General features: G+C 42.2%; 2 gene segments (V, D, J or C); both read left to right on the forward strand.

Moving 5' to 3' along the window:
• Nucleotides 1–6,237: 6,237 nt before the first annotated feature.
• Nucleotides 6,238–10,432, forward strand: LOC106004547. The segment is given in 3 exon segments: nt 6,238–6,414; nt 9,773–9,857; nt 9,990–10,432. Coding segments are annotated over 3 exon segments (615 nt in total).
• Nucleotides 10,433–14,965: 4,533 nt separating this feature from the next.
• LOC106004546 lies at nt 14,966–23,569 on the forward strand. The segment is given in 4 exon segments: nt 14,966–15,050; nt 15,363–15,758; nt 22,849–22,921; nt 23,563–23,569. Coding segments are annotated over 4 exon segments (507 nt in total).
• The last annotated feature ends 692 nt before the right edge of the window (nt 23,570–24,261 follow it).

A 24,261-nucleotide genomic window follows, 5' to 3' on the forward strand; every position in this document is an offset into this window, starting at 1 on the left:
TCTCCATGTTTCCCACACGTGGGACCACTAGGGACTGCTGTAGAAGATATATTGCTACCATCTGGCAATTATTGAGCAAACTGGAAGGTTGATAACACACAACCAGGGAAGATCCGGTTGGAAGGGGCGGTCTGGACCAGGCACAATGCTGTGTGTCTCAGCATTGACGCAGACTTGAAATGCGGTCATGGCAAAGAAAATGGTATCTATCTGCCGCCATCTCCCCCACTGTTATCAGATGGCAGTAAAGGAGTGCGTCAGAGAGTCGACCACGTAGAGCGGTCAGATGCTCTGGTTCACCTTGGCAGCCCTGGTTCAGAGCCGTTATCCTGGGGAAATGATTAGTAGCACACTCTTTCACATATTAAAGGTTCCCAGTTCAGACAGTAAGCTAAGAAAGCCATTGTAGATTATGACACAAACTATAGCATCTCTCTGTTAAAAGTAAATCGCTTCTTCATATTATACTGAATTTGGTTCAAGGAAATTTTATTCAGACATTTGTTAAAGTGATAAGGCAGACTTCACTCGAAAGAAATGCAGCAGTGGAGTACTGCCTTAGGGAGAGAGAGCAGGCTCAACTCCAGCTCCAAACAGGAAAAATGAGAGTTTATAGCCAAGAAGCAGGGAGAGGGAGGGGAAGTGGATGGACAGTTACCCAGAGGAGACAGCAGGGTGTGGGAGGTTTTTGGGTAAACTGAGCTAGAAGGACTCTCGCTGAAGGCACACCAGGATGCTCAGACATCACCTGGGGGACAGTCTCTGGAGACAAAAATTTGGTCCTACATCAAGGGTACTCATATATTGAGGGTAGGAAATTCTGACTAACCACCACAGCAAGACTCTTGCTTGAACACGTGAGGATTACCCAAGAATGGGACCTAACTGGGCCCTTGAGATACAGAATGGACAAAATCTTAACACTTACTTGTTGTGAGATGTGAGGGAGATGAAAGGCACGAAGATACCCTTAGGTTTCAAGAATAGCAAGATGGTCAACAAATCTAGGAATAAAAATGAAAAAGAACCTTTAATAAAAGGTCATTTTGAAGTTGACGAACACTTGAGGTACCCACCTGGATGTTCTTATCACTAAAAGAAACTCCCTTTCTCTTCTCTTCATGGCCAATAGGCCTTTCCCACGGCCGGCCCATATTCCAAGGCTCACACACATATGCTTGTGCAAACACATGCATACACCCGCTAAGATGTCCAAGGAGAGGCACACACCTGCTTTTCCTCCCCTCACTCCTCCCCAGCAGAGGGCACTACTGGATCTAAAAAGCAGTCTAATCTATTTTATTTTCACTAACAATTTTGTTTTAATACTGCCCCTACTTACCTGAATCTTGTTATACATAACAAGAACACTCTTCTAGAGAAGTAAAAACTAATCCATATTTCCACTTTTACGACTAAGGGCAGATAATGGCCAATTAGAGTTTCTCAGGGAGACAATGCATCAAAATAATTAAATATCTAGACATAAATTGAACAAAAGAAATGAAAAAGTTGTACACGGAAAGTGCAAAACATAGCTTGAAAGAAATTAAAGACATAAATAAATGGAAAGATATCCCATGATCATAGATTGAAAGATTTAATACTTCTGAGATGGCAAAACTCCCCAAATTGATCTACAGAATCAATTAGATCTCTGTCAAATTTCAAGATTCCAGCGATCTCTCCTCCCCTAGAAACGGACAAGTCTTCTTTTTTAAAAAGAAGAAAAATGTTAGACAAGTCATATTTTCCCATCTCAAAACGTACTATGAAAGTGTAGAAATCAAGACTGTGTTGTATTAGAAGAGAATACACAAATAGATCAGTGAAACAGAATTGAGAGTTTTCAAATAAGCCCATACTTTTTTTGGGAATTGATTTTTGATAAGAGAGCCAGAACCATTAAATTGAGAAAGAATAGGCTTTTTTTTTTTTTTTTTAACCAAAGGTGCTGAGAAAACTGCATATTCATGTATGGAAAAATGAATTTGCAGGTCTTTCTCATACCATATACAAAAATTAACTCAACACTGATCAAAGACCTAAATGTAAGAGCTAAAAATACAGTGTTCTTGGAAGAAAATATAGGTGTAGGTCTTTAAGACCATGGAATAGACAATGATTTCTTAAATATGCCCCCAAAACAGACAACCAAGATCAATTGGACTTCTTCAAACTTAAAAAACATTTGAACTTCAAAGGACACTCTCAAGAGAGGCAAAGTTACCCCTCCAAATAAGATAAATATTTGCAAATCATATAACCTCTCAAGAGACTTGCATTTAGAATATATATAGAAAACCTTGAAAATTCTCTGTATATTTTGGATACAAGTCCCTTATTCGGGTATTATTCATAATCTCCAAGAAAGGGAAAGAATTCAAATGTTCCTCAACTGATTGGTGAATTAACAAGGTCTGGTGTATTCATACAATGCAATATTATTCAGTCATAAAAGGAAAAGAAGTTCTGATACATGCTGTTTTAAGAAAACATGCTAAGTGAAAGAAGCCAGGCAAAAAAGGGCACATAGTATGTGATTCCATTTATATAAAAATCCAGAATAGGCAAACCTCAGGGACAAAAAATAGAGTAAGGGTTGCCAAAGGCTGCAGAGAGGAGTGGATGCACAGTGACTTCTAATTGGTACAGAGTTTCTTTTGGGATGATTACGATGTTCTATAACTATATAGTATTGTTGTTTACAGAGGTTTATAAATACTAAAACCAACTGAACTGTACACTTTGAAATGGTGAATTTTATGGTACGTGAATTATTATCTCAACTTCAAAAAGGTCTGGAAATTTAAAAAGATTCAAATACTGTAGCTTGAATTTCAGAAAAATAGAGCCTATTTTCATGTGATACCATTGTGAATAAGGGAATGGACAGTATAATTTGTATAATGTATCAACTTTATTGATGAACTTGACAATCTTCTAAAAATATAAAACATTTTATAAACTTCTCAGTAAATGCACTCTTTAAGTGGCCTGCGTAGTTACTGATGATGATGTATGTAATAATATAGAGGAGCCTCAAAATACAGTGTTGGAAATAAAACACAAGCAAATGCATACTATTTTGTTCCATTTATAAGAGGATCTAGAAAATGCAAGCAACTCGTATTGACAGAAAGCAGATCGGTAGGGATGGGATAGGTGTGGGAAGTGCTGGGAGGGAAGTCTTACAACTGGACAGAAAGAAACTTTTGGGGGTGATGGATACAGTCACTATCTCAACTGTGGAAATGCCTCCGTGTTTGCATACATACATTGTATATCTCAATATCAATATACATCATACATCACATATCTCAACTGTGGTGTTTGCATACATCCATCAGAACTTTTTAAATGTGTGCAGGTTGTTTCTATGTCAGTTATACCTCAATAAAATTGTTTTTATATTGGGATGTAATTGACATGCAACACTTAAGCTTAGATGTGAATTATTTTGATTTGATACATCTGTACATCACATCATGATCACCACTGTTGTATTACGTAAGACTTCTATCACATAACCATTATTTCTTTCTGTGGTGTGAAAACCATCAAGATCTAGTGACTTAGCCTACTTTGAAGTTTATAATGCTAATAAATAGTGGAAAGGAAATCCAAAAGTGTGTGATGAAGTGTGTAAGTCAATAACTTACTTGGTTGGTGACAGACAAGTGAAACAAAATATTTTCTAATCTGCTTATCTCCTAAATTTACTCAGTATTTCCCAAATTAATTTTTAGTATTGATCTGTTTGTAGCTTAGACAATTTTTACCCGTGCTGAGAAGTGTTTCCTCAGTTGAAGGATGGGGACTTGTGACAGGGGCTTTAAATTAGAAGGGATGAGGGGAATGGTGGGGCTTTATTCAAAGGCTTCAGAACTCTTTAGCCTTTGTGTGCTCAAAGTGGAGGGAAGATACCTATAGTTTTGTGAGAAGAGCCACATTTGAAGGTCTGAAAATGGAAGTTGGACCAGCTAAGTTCCAGGTAGCAAGGGTAATTATGTACATTATAGGAATCGTCCCACTGCCTTTTGAACTGCCAGCTTAGAGTGTTGGCACTAGCAGCATAGACCAGATCCTCACCGTCAGTCTTCAGGACATCTGCATCTTAACTCTTGCCATTCAAGCACACAATTCATTGCTTGCCTCTACGGCCGGTCATCACGATAGCTGATCAGTAGCTAAGACCAGAGGGAAAAGGTTTGGTTTGGAACACGGAGTAATAAGCAGGGCAGAGTAAAAGGAACAGTAAGGCACCTGCTCCTTATCTAACCCCTTCTACTGGGTTTGAGCAAACAGAGTTCGCTTTGGGTAAAGTAACAAGGCTACCTCAGCGACAAGGAGGAGACATCTCATTCCCCCCACCTGTGCAAACTCGAGCACAGCCCTAGCAGCCTGAGGATTTGTGTGTCTAACAGCATCCAGGCAGAGTCCCTGTGGGCTGGGCATGGGGGCTCGGTGATAGGCACCTTCATCAGCAGCACTGGTGAACAGCTAGAGTATCTCTAAGAGAAATAACTGAGATGATTCTAAGTGGTGATGGCAGCTTCAAGTGTACATTCTGGGAGCCTGCTAAACACTTGCCAAAATAATAAAGACCCTTTCAGACAGGCCTTGGGATCCTGCTATTAATAAGAGAAGGCCAGGAGCACCTGCATGGCTCAGTGGCTTAAGCCTCTGTCTTTGGTTCAGGTCATGATCTCAGGGTGCTGGGATGGAATCCCGCATCGGGTGCTCTGCTCAGGGGGAGTCTGCTTCTCCCTCTCTCTGCCTGCCTCTCTGCCTACTTGTGATCTCTCTCTCTCTGTCAAATAAATAAATAAAATCTTTTAAGAGAGAGAGAGAGAGAGAGAGAGGCCATGAGCCACTGTTATTTGGACACTAAAAATTAACATGATCTTTTTTATTACTCAAAGGCTGGAGTATCTTGGTATTCAGATTACATGTCCCAGGGACTCTGTAAATTCTAATATGGTGAGACTGTGTCTTACTCTCCCTTGTATCTTCCTTTCACTATGCCTAGAGCAAAGGAGGCTTTCACAAAATTTTTATTCAACACTACGGGTTAGGAAAGAAAGAGAATGGAAGGAAGGGAGAGCCCTCAAATACAGGTATCCCATCCATGATTAAAGAGAACAGTGCAGGGGCACCGGGGTGACTCAGCTGGTTAAGCATCCGACTCTTGCTATCAACTCAGGTCATGACCTCAGGGTCATGGATGAGGCCCTGCATCAGGCTCTGCGTCGAGCATGGAACCTGCTTGGGATTCTCTCTCTCCTCCTTCCTCTCCCTCTGCCCCTTCCCCAGTCACTTATGCAGGCGTGCATGAGCTTTCTCACTCTCTCTCTCTTTCTCTCTCTCAATCTCTAAAAGAAACAAAAAAATAAAGTAGTGCAGACAGATAAATAAAAATTGAGGATGCAAGATGAGAAGGGGAGTTTGCAGTTTTTCTAATGGCTTTTTAAAAATTATTATTCAAACAATAATAATTATTATTTTTCTTTGAATTACTTAGATCGAAAATTCAGGTAAAATAACAAAAGGTGGGGGCGCCTGGGTGGCTCAGTCGGTTAAGCGTCTGCCTTTGGCTCAAGTCATGATCCCAGGGTCCTGGGATCGAGCCCCATGTCAGGCTTCCTGCTCAGTGGGCAGTGGGAGGTCTGCTTCTCTCTCTCCCTCTGGAGCTCTCCCTGCTTGTATTCTCTCTCTCTTTCTCTCTCTGAAAAATAAATAAATAAATCATTAAAAAAAAAAGAATAACTAAAAGGTGAACAAAGTGAGTTATAAGCTATAAAATAAGTTTCCCTCAAGATGCTTGAATCTGTTGCTTAGCTGAGGAGGACGAAAGAAGAAGGAAACAGAATCAAATCATTCCCCGTCTCTAATTTTTTCACCAGCAACCCTGGTTTCCACTACCCTATTTCTCATTGTATGTACCTAGACATCACACCTGGTCACTGCCTCTATCCAGCAACAGAAAATGGGAAGATAATCTGAGCCAATGTAAGGAAAATAAAAGAACAAAAGATGAGAAGAAGTAGAGAAGAGAATGGGAAAAATTAATATTTCAGAAAGCCAGGACACATCATGAAGGTATTTGTGGCTCCGCAGAGCTGCACAGCACCGTCCCTGTGGTAATATATACGGGATCAGAATATGTTTACAGGAAAGAAAAAAAGATGCGCATTTGATGGATGTACGAGATGAGGCCTAGAGACAACAGCACCCCCTGGAAATGTGACCTCACAGGAAGACCCGCCTCAGAGGAGACGGCTTTGAGGTCTAGCTCCCTGAGCTACTGCCATGAGCTCCCCTCCTGGGCCCTGCCTCTGGGTCCTCTTCATGCCGTCTCTGCCATGGGCACCAGAGTCCTCTGCTGGGTGGTCATCTGGCTCCTGGGAGCAGGTGAGTGCTGGGCTAACAGATCATTATCACTGGGCTTTGTCTGTGTTCTAGAGCTGAGTCTCAGGCCCTGGACCTTCAGGTTGCCCAGTGATTTTCTGGAAGGCATTGACACTTAAATGAGAATAAATAATTGCATCATGGAGTGAAAGCAAAATTCGTGTAAATTTTTACGTGAATATGAATTTACATGAATTTTTACATGAAAAGATATTTGAGCTCACCTTGGCTGCTGCACTGTAAGGCACTCCTTCCCTCTCCCATTATGACTCTGTCTCACATAATCTCTTCTCCTCTGAGGTCTCATGAATGCTGGCGTCACCCAGAACCCGAGACACTTGGTGATAAGGACGGGACAAGAGGCAACACTGAAATGCAGCCCTGAGAAAGGACATGTTTACTTTTACTGGTATCAGCAGCCCCAGGGGGAAAGCCTGAAATTCATGGTTTACCTCCAGAATGCACATACCGTAGATGACTCAGGAATGTCAAAAGAACGCTTTTCTACTAATATTTCCGAAGAGGGACAGAGCATCTTAAAGATCCAGCCGGCAGAGTTGGGAGACTCTGCGGTGTACTTCTGTGCCAGCTCCTTATCCACATCAGCACAGAGTCTCACCCTCCCAATGCACAAACGTCCTCCAGGCTCCACCTCAGAAACGGCATGGGCTGGGGGATGGGAGGGGGCATGTATGATTGGCAAAAAAAATAGCTGGAAAGCATTTGCAGGGTGAGCATGGAAATAAGGGAGGGCTGTAGAGTTTCATGGAACACCCCAGCCCACACTCAGGAACTCAGACTGTCACCAGAAAAAGGTAAAGGGTTTTAAAACAGGAAGGACATCATTCGTCAGGTTAAATATTTATTGAAGAGAATTCTCTTTTTTTCACTTATTTCAAGTTCTTTATTGCTACTTTCTTTTTTAAAAAACTATTTTATTCTATTTTTATTTTTTAATTTTTTTATAAACATAGAATGTATTATTAGCCCCAGGGTACAGGTCTGTGAATCACTGGGTTTACACACTTCACAGCACTCACCATAGCACATACCCTCCCCAATGTCCATAACCCCACCCCCTCTCCCTACCCCCCTCCCCCTGGACCCCCTCAGTTTGTTTTGTGACATTAAGAGTCTCTTATGGTTTGTCTCCCTCCCCGATTCCATCTTGTTTCATTTTCTATTACTACTTTCAATGTAGAATGTCATTTAATCATTTACGACAATCAAGCAAAGGAAATATTTTCTTCATTTTTGACATGAGCAAAAGCAAATACGGTTCCAGGAGTTCACTTTCTTTTCTCAAACTCAGAGAGAGAGAGAAAGAGAATACAAACCCAGGTTTGCCTGGCTCGAATACTTGTGTTTTTTATACCAAGCTGCACTGCCTCTTATTCTTTCCGGAATAATCCTGGCTTTGTCCCTTACCCCATGCCTCTGCAGGCAAGTACGGATGCCAGGATGAAGAACTCTGCTGTAGGATCCCTGGAGGTGGTAGCAATGAGCTGGATAGATTTGTCTGGAATTTAGGAGAAAGATGAGATCCCAAAATATATTTAATAAGAAACATATCACCTGGGGGCACCTGGGTGGCTCAATCAGTTGAGCACCCAACTCTTTGATCTCAGCTCAGGGCTTGATCTCATGACCCTGAGATCAAGCCCCGCATACCACTCCACTCTGTGTGTGGAGTCTACTTAGAAAGAAAGAAAGAGAAGAAACATATTGGGTGCCCTGGTAGCTCAGTGGTTTAAGCCTCTGCCTTCTGCTCAGATCATGATCTCAGGGTCCTGGGATCGAGCCCTACATCAGGCTCTCTGCTCAGCAGAAAGCCTGCTTCCTCCTCTCTCTCTGCCTGCCTCTCTGCCTATTTGTGATCTCTCTCTCAAATAAACAAACAAACAAACAAATAAATAAATAAAATCTTTAAGGAAAAAAAAAGAAGCATATCGCTTTAAGGTTTTGTTTCTCAGTGAATTTTTTTTTTAAATTCTCATCACTCGACAAACATTGGGAACCTACAGAAAAGTGTTGCCCCTCACCAGGATGGAGTATAAACCATGTCACTGCACTGTGGTTCCTGTTTCTGCCTTTTGTTTTTCTGAAATTATTCCACATGCTCCAGTTCCTCCCTTCCCATGTAGGATGGAGGACGATAATGGCTGGGAGCCAGCAGAGAAGTGAGGAGACACCCTGAGCAGGACTGCAGGAAGCTTCGAGAGCACACCCCATGTGAAGCACCAGGCACATGATGTAAAGTGTGGTCTTCCAAAAGTACAGCTTCTGAGGGAGGGGAAAAAAAAAAAAAAGAAAAGAAAAATGTTTCTTTGGCAATATGGTAATGAAGGGAAAAAAGAAGAAAAAGTTTCTAAGAGAACTTGGAGTTTTCCTGCAAAACAAAAAAGGAGTCACCAACTGAGGGGACTTTCCCTACCCCCACCATGAACACCAACCAACCCATGGTACCAAACCAACCAACCCAACCCGGGCCTTGCCAGAACAGAGGGAAAGGATGCCTTGAAGCTGGGCAGTGTGTGAAACACCCGACATCACAGAAAGGAGCAAGAGGAAAGGAAAATCTATAGAACAGAGAGAATCCCACCGACACGCCTTTCACAGACTCCCTCCCACCAAAATGATCAGGAGTCAGAAGAAAATATGTCGATACTCCAGAGGGAATTAAAAACACTCAAGCAAGCAGGTAGCGATAGGAAAACCCATCTGTAACCATAAGTGAAGAGACAAAGGAAGGGAAAAGTTGATTAAACTCTGTGAAGAAATGAAAGAAAAAGACAAAATTATCTAAGAAATGGAGAATAACTGAAAAGATACCCAAGTTAGAATAAACTCAAATGGAAAATTAGGGAGGGAGTTGAAGAAAGTCATGGGGACGTGAAAGTGAATGGAAATGACAGAGAGAAGCCAAACCAGTAGGGGAGAAGGGGTTCAGTGAAAGCCAGAGCTTGGCCTGCACGCAGGATGGATGAGAGTGGGGAGCTATGTACCCCAGCGATGGGACTGAAGATGGATTCTAGGTTCTTGTAGGATCCGTGTCTATAGGCGGCCCCAGAGTAAGGGAACCATACAGTAACTGAGAAGGTCGAAGCAGTGGCCAATCAGAGAGAGACTCTGGCCTGAAACTCCCCACCCACTCAGCCCAGGGGGAGGCAGTTTGGAAAGGGAGGCCCAAGAGTGTCCAAGTGCTCCAGCTCTTCTGTCCGTCTCCTCATCCCCAAAGTTAAGGAGCCCGTCTGGGGTACCGCTGGGATCCTTTCCAACTATCCATTCCATCTTTTGGACAATCTGCCTATTAAGCCAGGGGATCCCCAGAGCTAAGTTTCTTTTCTTATTTGTCTTCCAGAAAGTGCTTAGAGCTGCAAGGAACCCCCTTACCATTATGGGTAATCAGGTGATTTGCTGTGTGGCTCTTTGTCTCCTCAGAGCAGGTGAGTCCTGGGGTTGGGGAGCAAATATCCTGTCCGAAGGGTGCAAAGCTCCAGATCTAAGCCTTGCCCCCATGACATAAGCAGTCAGCACCTTCCCAGGCTGTTTTTCTAGACCCTCTCTTTCTTCTATAGGCACAACAGATGGTGGAATTACCCAGACTCCGAAATACTTGCTCAGAGAAGAAGGACGAGAGGTGACTCTGAAATGTGAACAGGATTTTAATCATGACTATATGTACTGGTACCGACAGGACCCAGGGCAAGGGCCGAGACTGATCTACTACTCGCCGCTAAAAGATGATGTTCAGAGAGGCGACATACCTGAAGGCTACTTTGGCTCTCGGGGGAAGAAGACAATCTTCTCTCTCGCTGTGACGTCGACACGAAAGAACCACACTGCTCTATATCTCTGTGCCAGCAGTAGAGACACAGTGAAGCACAGCCACGTCCCCTCCATGCAGAAATGTGTCTTGAGCCCTGCTTCCCCACGAGGTGGCAGGGTTTTGCTGTGTTCAGGGCCCCGATCTGCCTGCTTTCCTCCACCTCAACCAGACCCCTGAAGCAGCGGCTGCCATCAACGTGCTTTGTGGAATGACACAACACCTTGGCGATCCACTACGCTGGTTTTAAGAATTACATCTATATCTATAACTATCTACATCAGAGAGAGGGAGAGACAGAGAGAGAGAGAGAAAGAAGAGGAGGAGAATGAAGGGATGGAGGAGGGGGAGGGAGGGAGTGAAGAAAGAGGAGAGGGTGTAGGAGGAGGGGGTGGAGGGGGGTGTAGGAGGAGGGGGGGGTGGAGGAGGAGGAAAGAGAACAGACAAAGGAAAAGAGTAATTTTACATCCTAGCTCTTCTTACCAAATACTGGAAAACCAAAATGAACAAAAAATGATCCCTTTCTTCAGAATAATAAAAGCCAAGGAGGAAGAAAAATGTGTAGAAGACAAATATGGTGATTGGGTTTCCTATTAATGTGTGCTTTGATGAGAGATGTTAACCGGCCATAGGAAATACGGTGGCTGGTTCTGTCTGGTGGCATCAGGAGAGGCTTCAACGAGAAGGCAAAAGCACGAGATGAAAGTCAAATAATGCATGAGATTTCACCAGGTGGACAAGCAGTGATGCAGCTTAAGGAACTGGCAGGAAGAAGTGATGAGATAAAATCAGGAATGAAGACGGTCACCTCTATCCCCGGAATACGGCGACAGGAGACGATTTGGAAGAATGAGTGGAGCGAGATTATTGAATTTAATTGAGTTTCTAGTTCTAGTGGACCCTCCTTGGATATCTGCAGTGAAATACCTAGTACGGGAGTGCCTGGCTGGCTCAGTCAGAAGAGTGTGGGATTCTTGATCTTGGGTCATGAGTTCAAGCCCCGTGCTGGGTGTAGAGATTACTAAAACTAAATAAATAACAACTGAAAGAAAAGAAAAGGAACACTCCGTAGGATTGCTTGGTGCTTTAGAGGGAGAGTTGGGCTTGAGAGAAACATTTGCCTGATTCTTCAGCAGACAAGGGATCAGTATTATTTTACAAATGCTCATTTTTCTGTATGGTTTCTCCCTCTGTGGTCTGACACTCATCTATCAAATTAAGGCAAGTGGTGTTAATTCTTGGGATTTCATTTGTTTGAAAATATGTATTTGCAGAAATGAATGACTGTCTATATTATTCAGACTCTCTCTCCCACTGCATACACATAAAAATGCTGAATTAAATATATTCTTAAATATTCTTGGAAGCATTTAAGAATCTCAGCCTATTCTCCTGTATGACCCTGTGTTTCCCAGGACAAACAATTCCTGGGAAAATACGGGGAGTCCCCAACCATTACATATAAGCCCAGGCTTCCTGCATTTTATTTGGATTCCTTTCCAAATTGTTAGCTTTGGATTTCTTCTCCCTTGTATTGCATGGAAACTTGACTCACACAGAGACCAAAGGACTGAGTAACAGAAATGGGCAAGAGACACTAATCTACGAATAGGATTTACAGCCCTGAAATGTGGTATGATGAGCACTAGCCCTCACTGCCACCAGTGTCATCTGACAATAGTAAAGAACCCATTAGGAATGGGATGGATCTAAGATGCTTTACTTTGTCCAGACCATGTTCATTGATACCTACAGATCAATCGTTTCCTAAGCCAGCCAATAGTCATGGGCCAATGGGAGACACAGCCCCCAAGAGTTTTCTGCTCCCTGGGTACAAGCCATATTCCAGAGGAGATGGGATGGGGTGAGGCTATCCGTCTGGGGAGAGAGAGGAAATTAAGGAAGCACAGTAAGAGACAGACAATTTTATTTTTCTTTATTATCTTGGACATAACTTGAAGGGATACAGATTTCCTCCTTTCGGTTGACGAATTTAAAAACAAAGAAAATGGACTTTACATGATTTTTTAAACATCTATTCTAAAAATATTGAGTCATTTACTTTTTCAGAGTGGCCTTAATATTAGGAAGGACTTTTTAGCTGTGAAATTCATAATAACCTCCCTTCTCATGACCAAGTTATAAAAAGTAATTGTATGAAATGAAAGTACAAAAAGTCAAAATACCACCAAATCTTCCCTTAGCAAGCTTTGAGGAGCCATTCTAGCTATTAATGAGGAAAAGCAATTTATAGAAATATATTGTCAAAGAGCTATAATATTTCTTGGCTACGGTAAAAATAATTTCTGAATTCAAAATTACACTGGAAGCAATCAGTAGTAAATTAGACAAGTCAGAAAACCAATTTGCTAATCGTATGCAAACTCAGGGAATATTCCAGGATTCTGAGGAAATAGAAAAAGATGTGTGAGAAAAATAATCTCAAAACAACTTTATTCATGATGACCTCAAAAGGGAAAATGCCAAATGTCCATCAACAATGCAATAGACAAATAGCGTTATATTTATATAATAAAATAAAATATAGCAAAAAATCAAATACTATTTGCAAAACTATGGGTGAATCCCTTAGATGTGTTGTTGAATAGAGAAGCCAGACACAAGGGGACATACTGTATGAAGTTAGAGCAGTGACTGCATGTGCAAGTATTTTTAATTTACTTGGAGGGAGTAGGAGAGAGGTTTCTGGTGTTCTGATAATGTCCTTTGTCTTGATCTGGGTGTTGGTTACCTGCCTAAGTGCATTCATTTGTGAAAATTCGTTCAGCTGTACACTTAAGATTTGTGTGGTCTATTATGTGTATTTTATATTTCCCTTTAAAATCTTAGAAAAACAGCTACCACCACCACCATCCCAAAATACAATGACTAAAAATAAAAATGTATTCTCTCTCGTGGTTCTGTGGTTTGAATGGGCAGTTAGTAGGCAGTTCCTGCTTGGGGTCTCTCATGTAATGACAGACAGATAGTCGCCAAACCTGCAGATATCTGAAGGCTCAACTGGGCTGGACATCCAAGGTGACTTCTTTATACACGTATCTGATGCCTCACCTGGGGTGACCTGCATTTCCTTCTCCACATAACCCTTCCATGTGGTTAGGTGGGTTTCCTCACAGCATGGTGGCCTCAGGGTAGTTCAAATTATTACATACTGGCTGGCTTCCCCAAGAGTGAGCATTCAAGAGACCCAACTGGAATGTACAAGGCCACGTATGAAAATCATACAGTGCCCCTTCCATCACAATCAAGTCAGCCTCGATCCTTGTAGGACTGTGAATGCTAGGAAGTATGGTGGTTCATCCGGGCGCCATCTCTGAGGAGTAGCTACTATTATATGATAAATTGGTGCTACTGATCTCATCCTTCACCTCCTTAGACCAATGATGACTTCAGAGCAGAATGACACCTGCTTCATGTGCAAAATTTTTCTTGAGATCAATTCTAATCGAGAGCTATACCACAAAGAAAGTTCTAAGAAATGTAATCTTCCTTAGTTAAGTTGACAATGAATATGAAACACTGTAGGTGGATATATAATATGTGTGTGTGTGTGTGTGTGTGTACATAAAATGGCTGGTTGTCCACAGAAAAAGTAGAAAGATTTTCTTCTGATCCAGGAACTGCCGGACACTTCATCCCATATACATCATCATATTGTGGAGAAGTAATATGTTGCAGGCACATTCACCTACTCTTGGCAGAGGAAAAATAGAGTTGTGGTAGGAAGTGACCTTGTCATAACGTGGTTTTCCCCCACCATGAAAAAAATACAGTCACAGGAACATATCAGATGCCCTTGGATACACATATCTGTATTGTGCATATGGTAATATTTAGTACACAATATTATATTTGCTATGATAAAAATCTATGTCACTGTAGTACAAACATAATTTGATGGATCAGGTCCAATCTCACCTTGCTCCATTACTCACTCCAGACATAAAGAACTAAATACGAATGAAGCACAACAGGGAGGTTGTTATAAAAATGAAGTATAATGCTTTGGAGAAAACTCTTCAGCCTCTTTGAAACTGCTATACATTTCTGAGCGTGAGCCATTTAAATAAATATTCCAGCATGTTCAAAGTTAAATAATCCCCCAAATCTCCTAGAACCTATTGCCACTGGACAATACTTGGCTTATGACCTGCATCTTGGTGAAAGAGCTCCTAGCTTCCACAGTGACTCACGCAGATATATACAGACTACGATAAATAGCTATGCTTCGTATTAAGTCCATTAAGATGAGGAAGACTGGCATGAGATCGTCGCGAAATACATATTTCATTTAGAAGATGAGACATCGTCTTTATCAGTATGAAGACACAACATTGAACTTAGAGCCTAGGATTTCTTAGGTTCCACATGCTCCCAACTCATAACTTGTCTCAGTTACTCTGATACACCTTACAGAAGTAAAGGACTGGCTATAATTCCATTGGCTACACAAACATATAACCTTTTTCTTGAATAAAGCTAAGAAACTTGTTTAAATAATTTCAATGATCTGGGTCTTAGTGCATGTTCTATAGGGTTAAGACTAGAATTAGAACCTCCGAGGCCCTTTTTGGTTCTGTATCTGTGGCTCTTTGATGAACAGCGATGGTTCACGCACCACGGGCCAAAAAAATCACCACCAGGGGCCGGTCGGGAGCACCGTCAGGATTATGTAAGCGGTGGTTGGTCCTCCAGGGGCGCAGAAGGGCAGAAGGAAGAGCGGGATCCTAAGCGAGGCGCGGCAGGAGGCCAACACCTGACATGCTGCTGCTCCTGCTGCTCCTGGGGCCCAGTATGGACCGTGTTATCTGAGGAGTTGGGGCGTGTGTGTGTGTGTGCATTGGCATGGGTGGAGTGGGGGCCGGAGACTGTGGATTTTTTTGTGCTGCCCACAATGAGGGACGTGCACTCTCTCTGGAGGTCCGAAGGGTAGGGTGATGCGGCGTTACGGCCGGAGGGCATCTAGCAGGGAGAGGTCACGCAGCAGCAGGGACCCCTGGGAGCTGGGCGGAAGGCAAGGGCGTGTGGCTGTGAGTTGTCCTCCTGGGGTGGCGTCCGAGGGGTCCTCTGGCCTCGGTCACCGCCTTGACCTCTGTTTCCGCAGGCTCCGGGCTGGGTGCTCGGGTCTCCCAGGATCCAAGCGCGGTGATCTGCAAGAGCGGCGCCTCCGTGCAGATCGAGTGCCGAGCCGTGGACTTGCAGGTCCAGACGGTGTTTGGGTACCGTCAGCTCCCGAAGCAGGGCCTCACGCTGATGGCGACTTCGAACGTGGGCTCCAGCGCCACGCACGAGCCAGATTTCCCCAAGGCCAAGTTTCCTATTAGCCATCCAAACCTCATATTTTTCTCTCTGACGGTGACGAGTGCGAGTCCTGCGGACAGCAGCCTCTACCTCTGCGGGGCCTACACAGCGCTGGGCTCGGGTCGGAGACCCAGACAAGAACCTGGAAACGGCCCCCTCGGCCCCACCTCACCCAACCCTCGGAGCCCCGTGGAGGGAGGTGTGCGGAGAGAAAAACCACAGACTGAGACATCTGTGTGTGTGTGTGTGTGTGTGTGTGTGAGAGAGAGAGAGAGAGAGAGAGAACATCTGAATACAGAGTGTGGAAGAGGTAGAGTGTTTGAGAACCAGCAAGATGGGAATGGAGGGGGCCCTAGGAAGTGGCAAACTGACATGAAAATATCATGATAAATGATGAATTCTAGTTTTTTTCCTGACTGCCCAACACACACCATGGGGAGAATTCCACAGGTTCCTAGGAAGTCAGGTCCTTTAAGTCCCCTCTATGCTTGGATACGCCCATTCTGCGTGTCATTGCTTCCCTCACACGGGAGAGATCTGCAAAGGCCGGGAGTCTGCTGGAACTGTAATTCAGTGTTGCACAAAAGGAATTTTCAGGACTAGCTTACAGGAGTCTCAACCCAGTTGCCATGGTACCTACCCTAACTCAGGCGTCCATGGTGAGCATTGGCTTGGTGCCATCACAACCTCCTACCCCTGCAGAAGCTTTTCCATCCTAGAATATGGAAAGCCATCTGACTACTTCGGACTGACCAACAGTCAATTTAAAATACTCTCTAAAATCTGAGTGCCTCGACTCTCTGGTACTGTTTTTCAAAATCAATTAAGTTTCTTTAGTTTTCTCTAACAAAAATGGATTTTGGCTAATTTAGGTGACTCTTGATCAAATATTCCCTTGAGAATTTGAAGCCCCTGATATTATGTATTTAATGATTATCCTCCTTTTAAGAAAAGGTGTAAGAGAGGCACCTAGGTGGCTCAGTGGGTAAAAGCGTCTGCCTTCGGCTCAGGTCATGATCCCACGAGCCCCGCATCGGGCTGTCTGCTCCACGGGGATCCTGCTCTACCTCTCTCTCTGCCTGCCTCTCTGCCTACTTGTGATCTGTCTGTCAAATAAATAAATAAAAATCTTTTTAAAAAATAATAATAATAAAAGAAAAGATATAAGAAAAAAAACATTGAGTATCATTCCTAAATACCTTATATCAAAATCCATGTGTCCTTCTAACCAGAGATGTTATTTTCTCCTTATAACAAAATATAGGACAAAAAATGTTTTACAAGATCCTTTGAAAGATCTCAATCCAAATTATTTTTTGAGGAAATGATTTGTAGTCCCATGAAAGAACAGAGTCATAAAATAAAACCACTTCGAATAACTAATGGAATTATGCTTAGATGCCATCTTTGTCATTTTTCCTTGCTCCAGAAATGTTACGAAAACAATCAAAGTAACATCTACCTTTGAAACAGGTACTTGATTGTGAGTAAACCCTCTAGGTTCACTACCCTCAAAGAGGTGGAGGTAGAGATGGCTCAGGCTTTTGAAATATTCCCTCTTACAAGCAGAGGGCTGAAGCCAGGAGAAGCTACAAGTGAATGTTACTATGTCTTCGGTAGAAGCTGAAAGGTCAGTAGGAAATCTCTTAGGCAGTTTTAAGTTTCTTAGTGGCATAAAACTTCCAATTCACCATTTAAAAGGAAAGCAAACATTTTATTCTGATGTATTCCCACTTGTTTATTTTTGTTTTTGCTATCAGTGCTTTATTGTTTCAGGTCTTTTTAAGTTTAAGTTTTGATTAATTTTAAGTTGAGTTTCATGAATGGCACAAGATGGTGTCCATTTTCATTCATTTGCATGTGACTATCCAGTTTTCCCAACACCATTTATTGGAGAGACTGGTCCTCCCTTTGAGGCACCCTTCTGGAAGGTCAGTTAACCATGTATACCTGGGTTTATTTCTGGGTTCTCTATTCTGTTCCACTGGTCTATATGTCTGTTTTTATGCCAGTACCATACTCTTTAATTATTGTAGCTTTGTATGGAATTGGAGAAAGTATTTGCAAACCACATACCTGATAAGATGTTAATATCTAAAAATACATAAGAAACTCCCACAACTCAATAGCAAGTAGAAATAATAACCTAATTTAAAAATTACCAAAGGATTTGAATAAACATTTCATGGAAAGAAGACATGTAAATGGACAACAGTTATATGGAAATGTGCTTGAGACCACACATCATCAGGAAATGCAAATCAAAACCAAAATAAGCTATCACTTCACAAGACTATTATTAAAGAAACAAAAGATATATATTGGGAAGGATGCAAAGAAATTGGAACCCTTGTACACAATGGGTGGTGTAACTGCTATGGAAAACAATATGGAGGTTCCACAAAAAAATAAAAAACAAATAAAAAATAGAACTACCACCCAGCAATCCCACTTCTGGGTATATGTCTAAAAGAATTGAAATCAGGATCTTGAAGAGATATCTGCACTCCCCTGTTTGTTGCAGTATTATTCATAACAGCCCAAATATGGAAGCAACTCAAATGAACATCAGTAGGTAAATGGATAAAGAAAATGTGGTGTATACATATGATAGGACACTATTATAGGAAATCTTGCCATTTGCAACAACATGGATGAAGCCGGAGAACATGCTAAGTGAAATAAGCCAGTCAGAGAGACACAAATTAAACACGATCCCAGTTCCATGAAGTAGCCAAAGGAGTCAAAGTCATAGAAGCAGAAAGTAAAATGGTGACTGCCAAGGTCTATGAGAAGAAGGAAGTGGGGACTTGGACTGACATAAGGTTCAGTTATGCAAGATAAAGACTTGCTTGAGATCTGCCAAACATCAGAGTGGCACAGCGTGGTAGCAACAGTTAACAATACTGTACTGTGCACTTCAGATTTTGTTAAGAAGATAGGTCTCATGGGGCGCCTGGGTGGCTCAGTGGGTTAAAGCCTCTGCCTTTGGCTCAGGTCATGATCCCAGGGTCCTGGGATCGAGCCTCACATCGGGCTCTCTGCTCAGCCTGCTTCCCTTCCTCTCTCTTTGGCTGCCTCTCTGCCTACCTGTGATCTCTGTCTGTCAAATAAATAAATAAAATCTTAAAAAAAAAAAAAAAGAAGAAGAAGAAGAAGATAGGTCTCATGTTAAGTGTCCCTGCCACAAAACCAAAAAACAAAATGAAGGAACAGAAGAAAATTTTTGGAGGCGAGAAGTATGCTATTAGTTTGACTGTGGTGATGGTTTCATGGGTGTGTGCCTGTCTCCGAACTCATTAAACTCTGTAACTCATTAAACTCTATACATCAAATATGTGCAGATTTCATCCATCAGTTGTATCTCAATAAAGCTGTTAAAAAATAAGTTCAAAACAAGTAAATCTGATACAGGAGGAAAAGGCCTCTAAAACACTATCTTGCATATTAAAGGGAATTGGTTGCCTGGATGCCGGATGAGCTCAGATGGATGAGAAGAGAGACAATTGACCAGTTTAATGAGAACAGAAACCTTAGCCCTGTGTTCCTAAGCAACGGGAGCTCATACATCTTCTTTCTGAAAGACAGCCCCAAAAAAAGGCCTCAGCAACCACAACCTTGTTCTCTAGGTCTCTGTTAAAGTTTCAAAGTCATGGGGAAAAATGGTCTCTGCCCTTGTGTCCGTCAGGCTACATGGATAGCCTGATGTTGTCCCACTCGTCGGGTATTGTGTGCGCTGGGTATGGTGTAGAGGCAGCTGCCTCTGCCTATGACACAGGGAGACCTAACAGAGAGCAGGTTCTTAGAGGAAGTCATGTTTAAGATGACATCTTAAAGACGAGCGGGAGTTCATTATGTGGGACTGGCGATAATTAACCAACCGGCATGGCCCAAAGATCCAGTGCAGCATTTCTCAGGCAGGAAAGAAATTGGTGTGTTTAATGAAAGGGGTAGTTCATAAGGTGGTGTGAGCAAAGAGGGAAGAAACTGGCGAGTACAAGGTGAGACCAGAGAGAGCTGAAAAGTCAAGACATTCAGCATAACTGGAAGAATGAAAGAGCATATGATCCCTCAATGATGGGATATAGCAAGAGAAGAGCTGAGAATCCAGGAGAGAAATTTGAGAAACACACTTGAATGGTGGCTAGAAAAGGTTCAGAAGGCAAATTATACTGACAAACCATCCAACAATATTAGGTTAATAACTGAGCAAATATGTAACAAATGCGAGTAACAATTCTTTGTGATATGGAGTCACATACCACACTGAGAGCCGGTTGTTTTCCCATCTGGCTCTGATACAAGGTGCCTGGCTACTCCTTCACAATGTGGGACTGGCAACCCCCACTCACCTCCAAGGCAGGTGATGGCAGGATCAGAGGGAGCCTGGTGAATTTGTCCCTTTAGCCACTAGGAGGTGATGTGGGTCTTTCTATAAAACACGTCTGGTGCAAAAGAGCAAGCGTAGACCCTCCTTGCTCTGTGAGGTGGTTACCTACCCTGTGAGCGATTTAGCTGCTGACTGGGAGAATGACTTGCAGATATCTCAGAATGCTGATAGGCCCTTGCAATAGTGGGATCCAATAGTATATACCACATACCCGGTTCTTATAGTTGTCCAAAGCACACATAATTAGTAAGTAAGTGAATAAATGTCATCATCATTTCTGTTCAATGTTGTGCTGAATCTCCAGCCAATGGAACAAGAAAAATAGAGTGAGAATGAGAAAGGAAGAGGAAAAGGTGGTTATCGACAGATGATGAGTTTAACGGAAGACTCGGGCAATTGATTGGGTGGCTCAGTTGGTTAAGTGTCTGACTCTCGATTTAATTTTCTTTTATTTTTTTATAAACATATAATGTATTATTAGCCCCAGGGGTACAGGTCTGTGAATCGCCAGGTTTACACACTTCACAGCACTTACCATGACTCTCGATTTTGACTCAGGTCATGATCTCATGGTCACAAGATCAAGTCCAGCATCAGGCTCCACACCCAGTGTGGAATCTGTTTAAGATTCTCTCTCTACCACCCCCTCACCTCTCTCTCTCTCTCTCTAAGGAAAAAAGAAAGACCTAAAGGAATCTAAAGAATCATTGTATTAGGGTTCCTGGGTGGCTCAGTGGGTTGAAGCCTCTGCCTTCAGCTCGGGTCATGCATGATCCCAGGGTCTTGGGATCGAGCCCTACATTGGGCTCTCTGCTCAGCAGGGAGCCTGTTTCCTCCTCTCTTGCTCTGCCTGCTTCTCTGCCTACTTGTGATCTCTGTCTGTCAAATGAATAAACAAAATATTTTTAAAAAAAGAATCATTGTATTGGTAATAATAAAATCTAATAAGTTTTAAGTGTTCCGAATTCAAAACAAGTATAAAAAAATAAGTTTTTTCCCACATACTAGCGACAGTTAAAAGCTATATTTTTTTAAAAAGAGACCATTTATAAATAGTAACATAAGATGTAAAGGAGTAGAGAACAAATCTATTAATAGCAACACCTTGGGGCCCCTGGGTGGCTCGGTGGGTTAAAGCCTCTGCCTTTGGCTCAGGTCATGATCTCAGGGTCCTGGGATGGAGCCCCACATCGGGCTCTCTGCTCAGCAGGGAGCCTGCTTCCCTGTCTCTCTCTCTGCCTGCCTCTCTGCCTACTTGTGATCTCTCTCTGTCAAATAAATAAATAAAAATATTCTTTAAAAATACATACCCAAAATAAAAGAACAATGAACTCCACTAAATTAACAAATTCAACAACAAAAAGAAATCACAAAGAGACGAAAACACAAGCCACAGATTAAAGAGATATTAATGACACATGTTACTGACAAAAGGTTTGGCTTCTAGAATATACAAAGAACTGTTACAAATAAATAATAATTAGTCAAGCAAAAAGAAATATGGGCAAAGGGCCATTTGTAGAAAGTTTGTAGAAAACACTAGTAGACTCTCAACATGAAAATTAAGTTCACCCTCCTCAGCAATCAGAAAAATTCAAACCAAAACTGCAGTGAGATACATTTTAACCTGACAAAATTAAATGTATACTAACTATTCTTTAGGTCTTAGAGGTGGGGTATTTGAAAACACTCATGAAGTGCTAATGGGACAATTTATTTGGCTGAATAATCTAGAAAGCATCTTGCCACATTATATAAAGTTGATATGGAGATCCTTAGGCTCAAACTTCTCAATCCCAGGTATAGAGGAAATATTGCCCCTAGATATGCAGAAAATGTACAAGAAGGCAGTACTGTTTGTAGTAGCATTAAAAACCTAGGGGAAAAACACTGGTTCAAGAACGGATAAGCTTTCGTGAATAAATAGGATGAAAGGCTACATAGTAGTGAAAATGAATAATCTAAAATCATATGCATCAACCTGAATTAAGATCACAGACATAATGTTGCATGAAAAAAAATTTCACAGAAAAAAATTATGAACAAAACGATCCCCTTTAGATAAATTTCAAAGACATACAACATTAAATAACCTATGACTCATAGATTATACATATGTACTACAACTATAATAAAAAGCTGGGGAATTAAAAAAAAAAACCTCAGGACAATTGATACTTGGACAGCGACGTCTGAAAGAATAACACCGAGGCTTACGCTCTCCATCATAACCCATCTTCTCAGCTGATTGCTTCGGGCAACAGTAGTCATTTTCTTGTTTCCCCAAATGCATTGTGCCTTTGTCATAAATAGTGAATTGTGTAGCTCAGCAGTTTTTAACATAAAGCAACTGCTCTGCGATTTTTTAAGTGTGGCAAAATGACGCTTGATAAACACCAAGCCGTATGATTCATGGCCCAAGATGGAAGGGAGAAGGGGAGAAGACAGACTGATAAGTGAAAAAGCCAAGAGATGGATAAGGAAGTGTGAGTGACTTTATAAAAGACAGCAAAAGAGCAGCATCTGGGAAGAAGAAAACAAGAGCAGGTTGAAGCTCCTGGTGGGTTACACCAACTCTCCCCGCCTCCCACATTCTATGAAATGTTTTCTTCACACACACACAGAGTGACTATGAAAGCAATGTCAAGTGATCACGTCATAAGGAGGTTGCTAATGGGGACGGGGGAGCCTGACAGAAAAGGCCACTTGCCACCGCTTTTTCCCCTCCGGGCCAAGCATGTTCTTCAGACTTCTCTGCTGTATGGCCCTTTTTTCCTGGGGAGCAGGTAAGCTTTTGCTATGAACTTGCTGGATGCCAGTTTCACCACTGTCTCCTGTGACTGCGTTATCAGGCTGCCTCCTGGACTTTTTCTCCAGTTTCTGTCTCTTCCCTTCACAGGCTCCCTGGACCCTAACGTCACCCAGACTCCTGGATACCTGGTCAAAGGGAAAGGACAGAAAGCAAAGATGGAGTGCGTCCCTATAAAAGGACATAGTTATGTTTTTTGGTATCATCGAAAGCTGGAAGAAGAGTTCAAGTTTTTGGTTTACTTACAGGATAAGGACATTGTTGATAAAATAGAAGGGTTCGATAATCAATTTTCAGCTGAATGCCCCAAGAACTCACCCTGCACCCTGGAAATCAATTCTACTGAACCAGGGGACTCAGCTCTGTATATGTGTGCCAGTAACAAAGCCACAGTGCTGAATGTTAGACTTTCTTAGAACACAAACGCATCATGGATGAAGCTCAGGAAATACGTGGTGTGTTAGGGGGGTGGGAACTAACAGAACTGCAGTGCAGAGGAGCATAAAGCAGAAGGGGGAATTTGTAGACAGTGACTTCAGGTGAGCAGAAAGGGATGTTTAAAACAGCTGATAGGGAAAGAAATCCAAGAAAGGGGAAGGAACGTGTAAAAGAGGTTCAGGTTCCCCACTTTGCAAGATAACTAGCAAAGGAAAGAAGGAGAGATTGACCCAGGGTGCCTTTTTTCCCATGAATCTGATGGATGTGTAACAATCTTTATGAAAATATGCAATGCTATGCTTTCACCTGGCAAAGCTGTACTTTTGGGAGTGAAGATGATGGGCAGGTCACCTGTCTTTCATGCAGACCCTGACCATCTGGGGACAGCACATTTCTTTGAACCAGACCCAGAGACTTCCTAGGGTTTTGTGACTGCTTCTCATAGCTGCCTCTGCCCTAGAAACTTGGTGGGAAACTCAGCAACCCCCTCCCTCCAGAATACTACACTCATGCCACTTTTAAAAGCAACTTTATTGGTACATAACATACAAGTTGATGGAAATAAGCCAAGAGTTAAGAATAACGAAAGGGAGTGTTTTCCCTGCAGCACAGGACTTGAAATGGAGATGGGGCATTGCAGCCTGCTGGTCTGGTGGGAGAACTCTCTTCTTGCTCCTCCCCTGGCCATTTCCTCGGGTCCTTGGTCCTGCATCCTAGGGTCATCCTTTGTCCTCGTCCTCCTACCCGATCAGTTCAGTGTTCTTAGCTTTCAGTATCCAGAACAACAATCTCTTTCTTTTGAATGGATCGTTTAGACTGCTTACTTTTAAGATAATTTAAATAACTAAATAATACTTAGTTATAATTAAATACATTTAATATGTAATCTATAATACTATTTAACATAATTAAATAACATAATTGAATAATATTTAGGCGAAAATGTCCCGTTTGCTCTTGTTTCCTCTTTCTTCTCTTTACCATATTTCCTCTTTCCCCATCTAGATAAATGTTTTTATTATTATCCTTTTTGTGCTTGTTTTGAAAATATATAAAGCATCCCAG

This window comes from Mustela putorius, unplaced genomic scaffold (assembly GCF_011764305.1).
Source record: "Mustela putorius furo isolate JIRA1106 unplaced genomic scaffold, ASM1176430v1.1 tig00003845_pilon_pilon_pilon, whole genome shotgun sequence".
Lineage (NCBI taxonomy): Eukaryota > Metazoa > Chordata > Mammalia > Carnivora > Mustelidae > Mustela > Mustela putorius.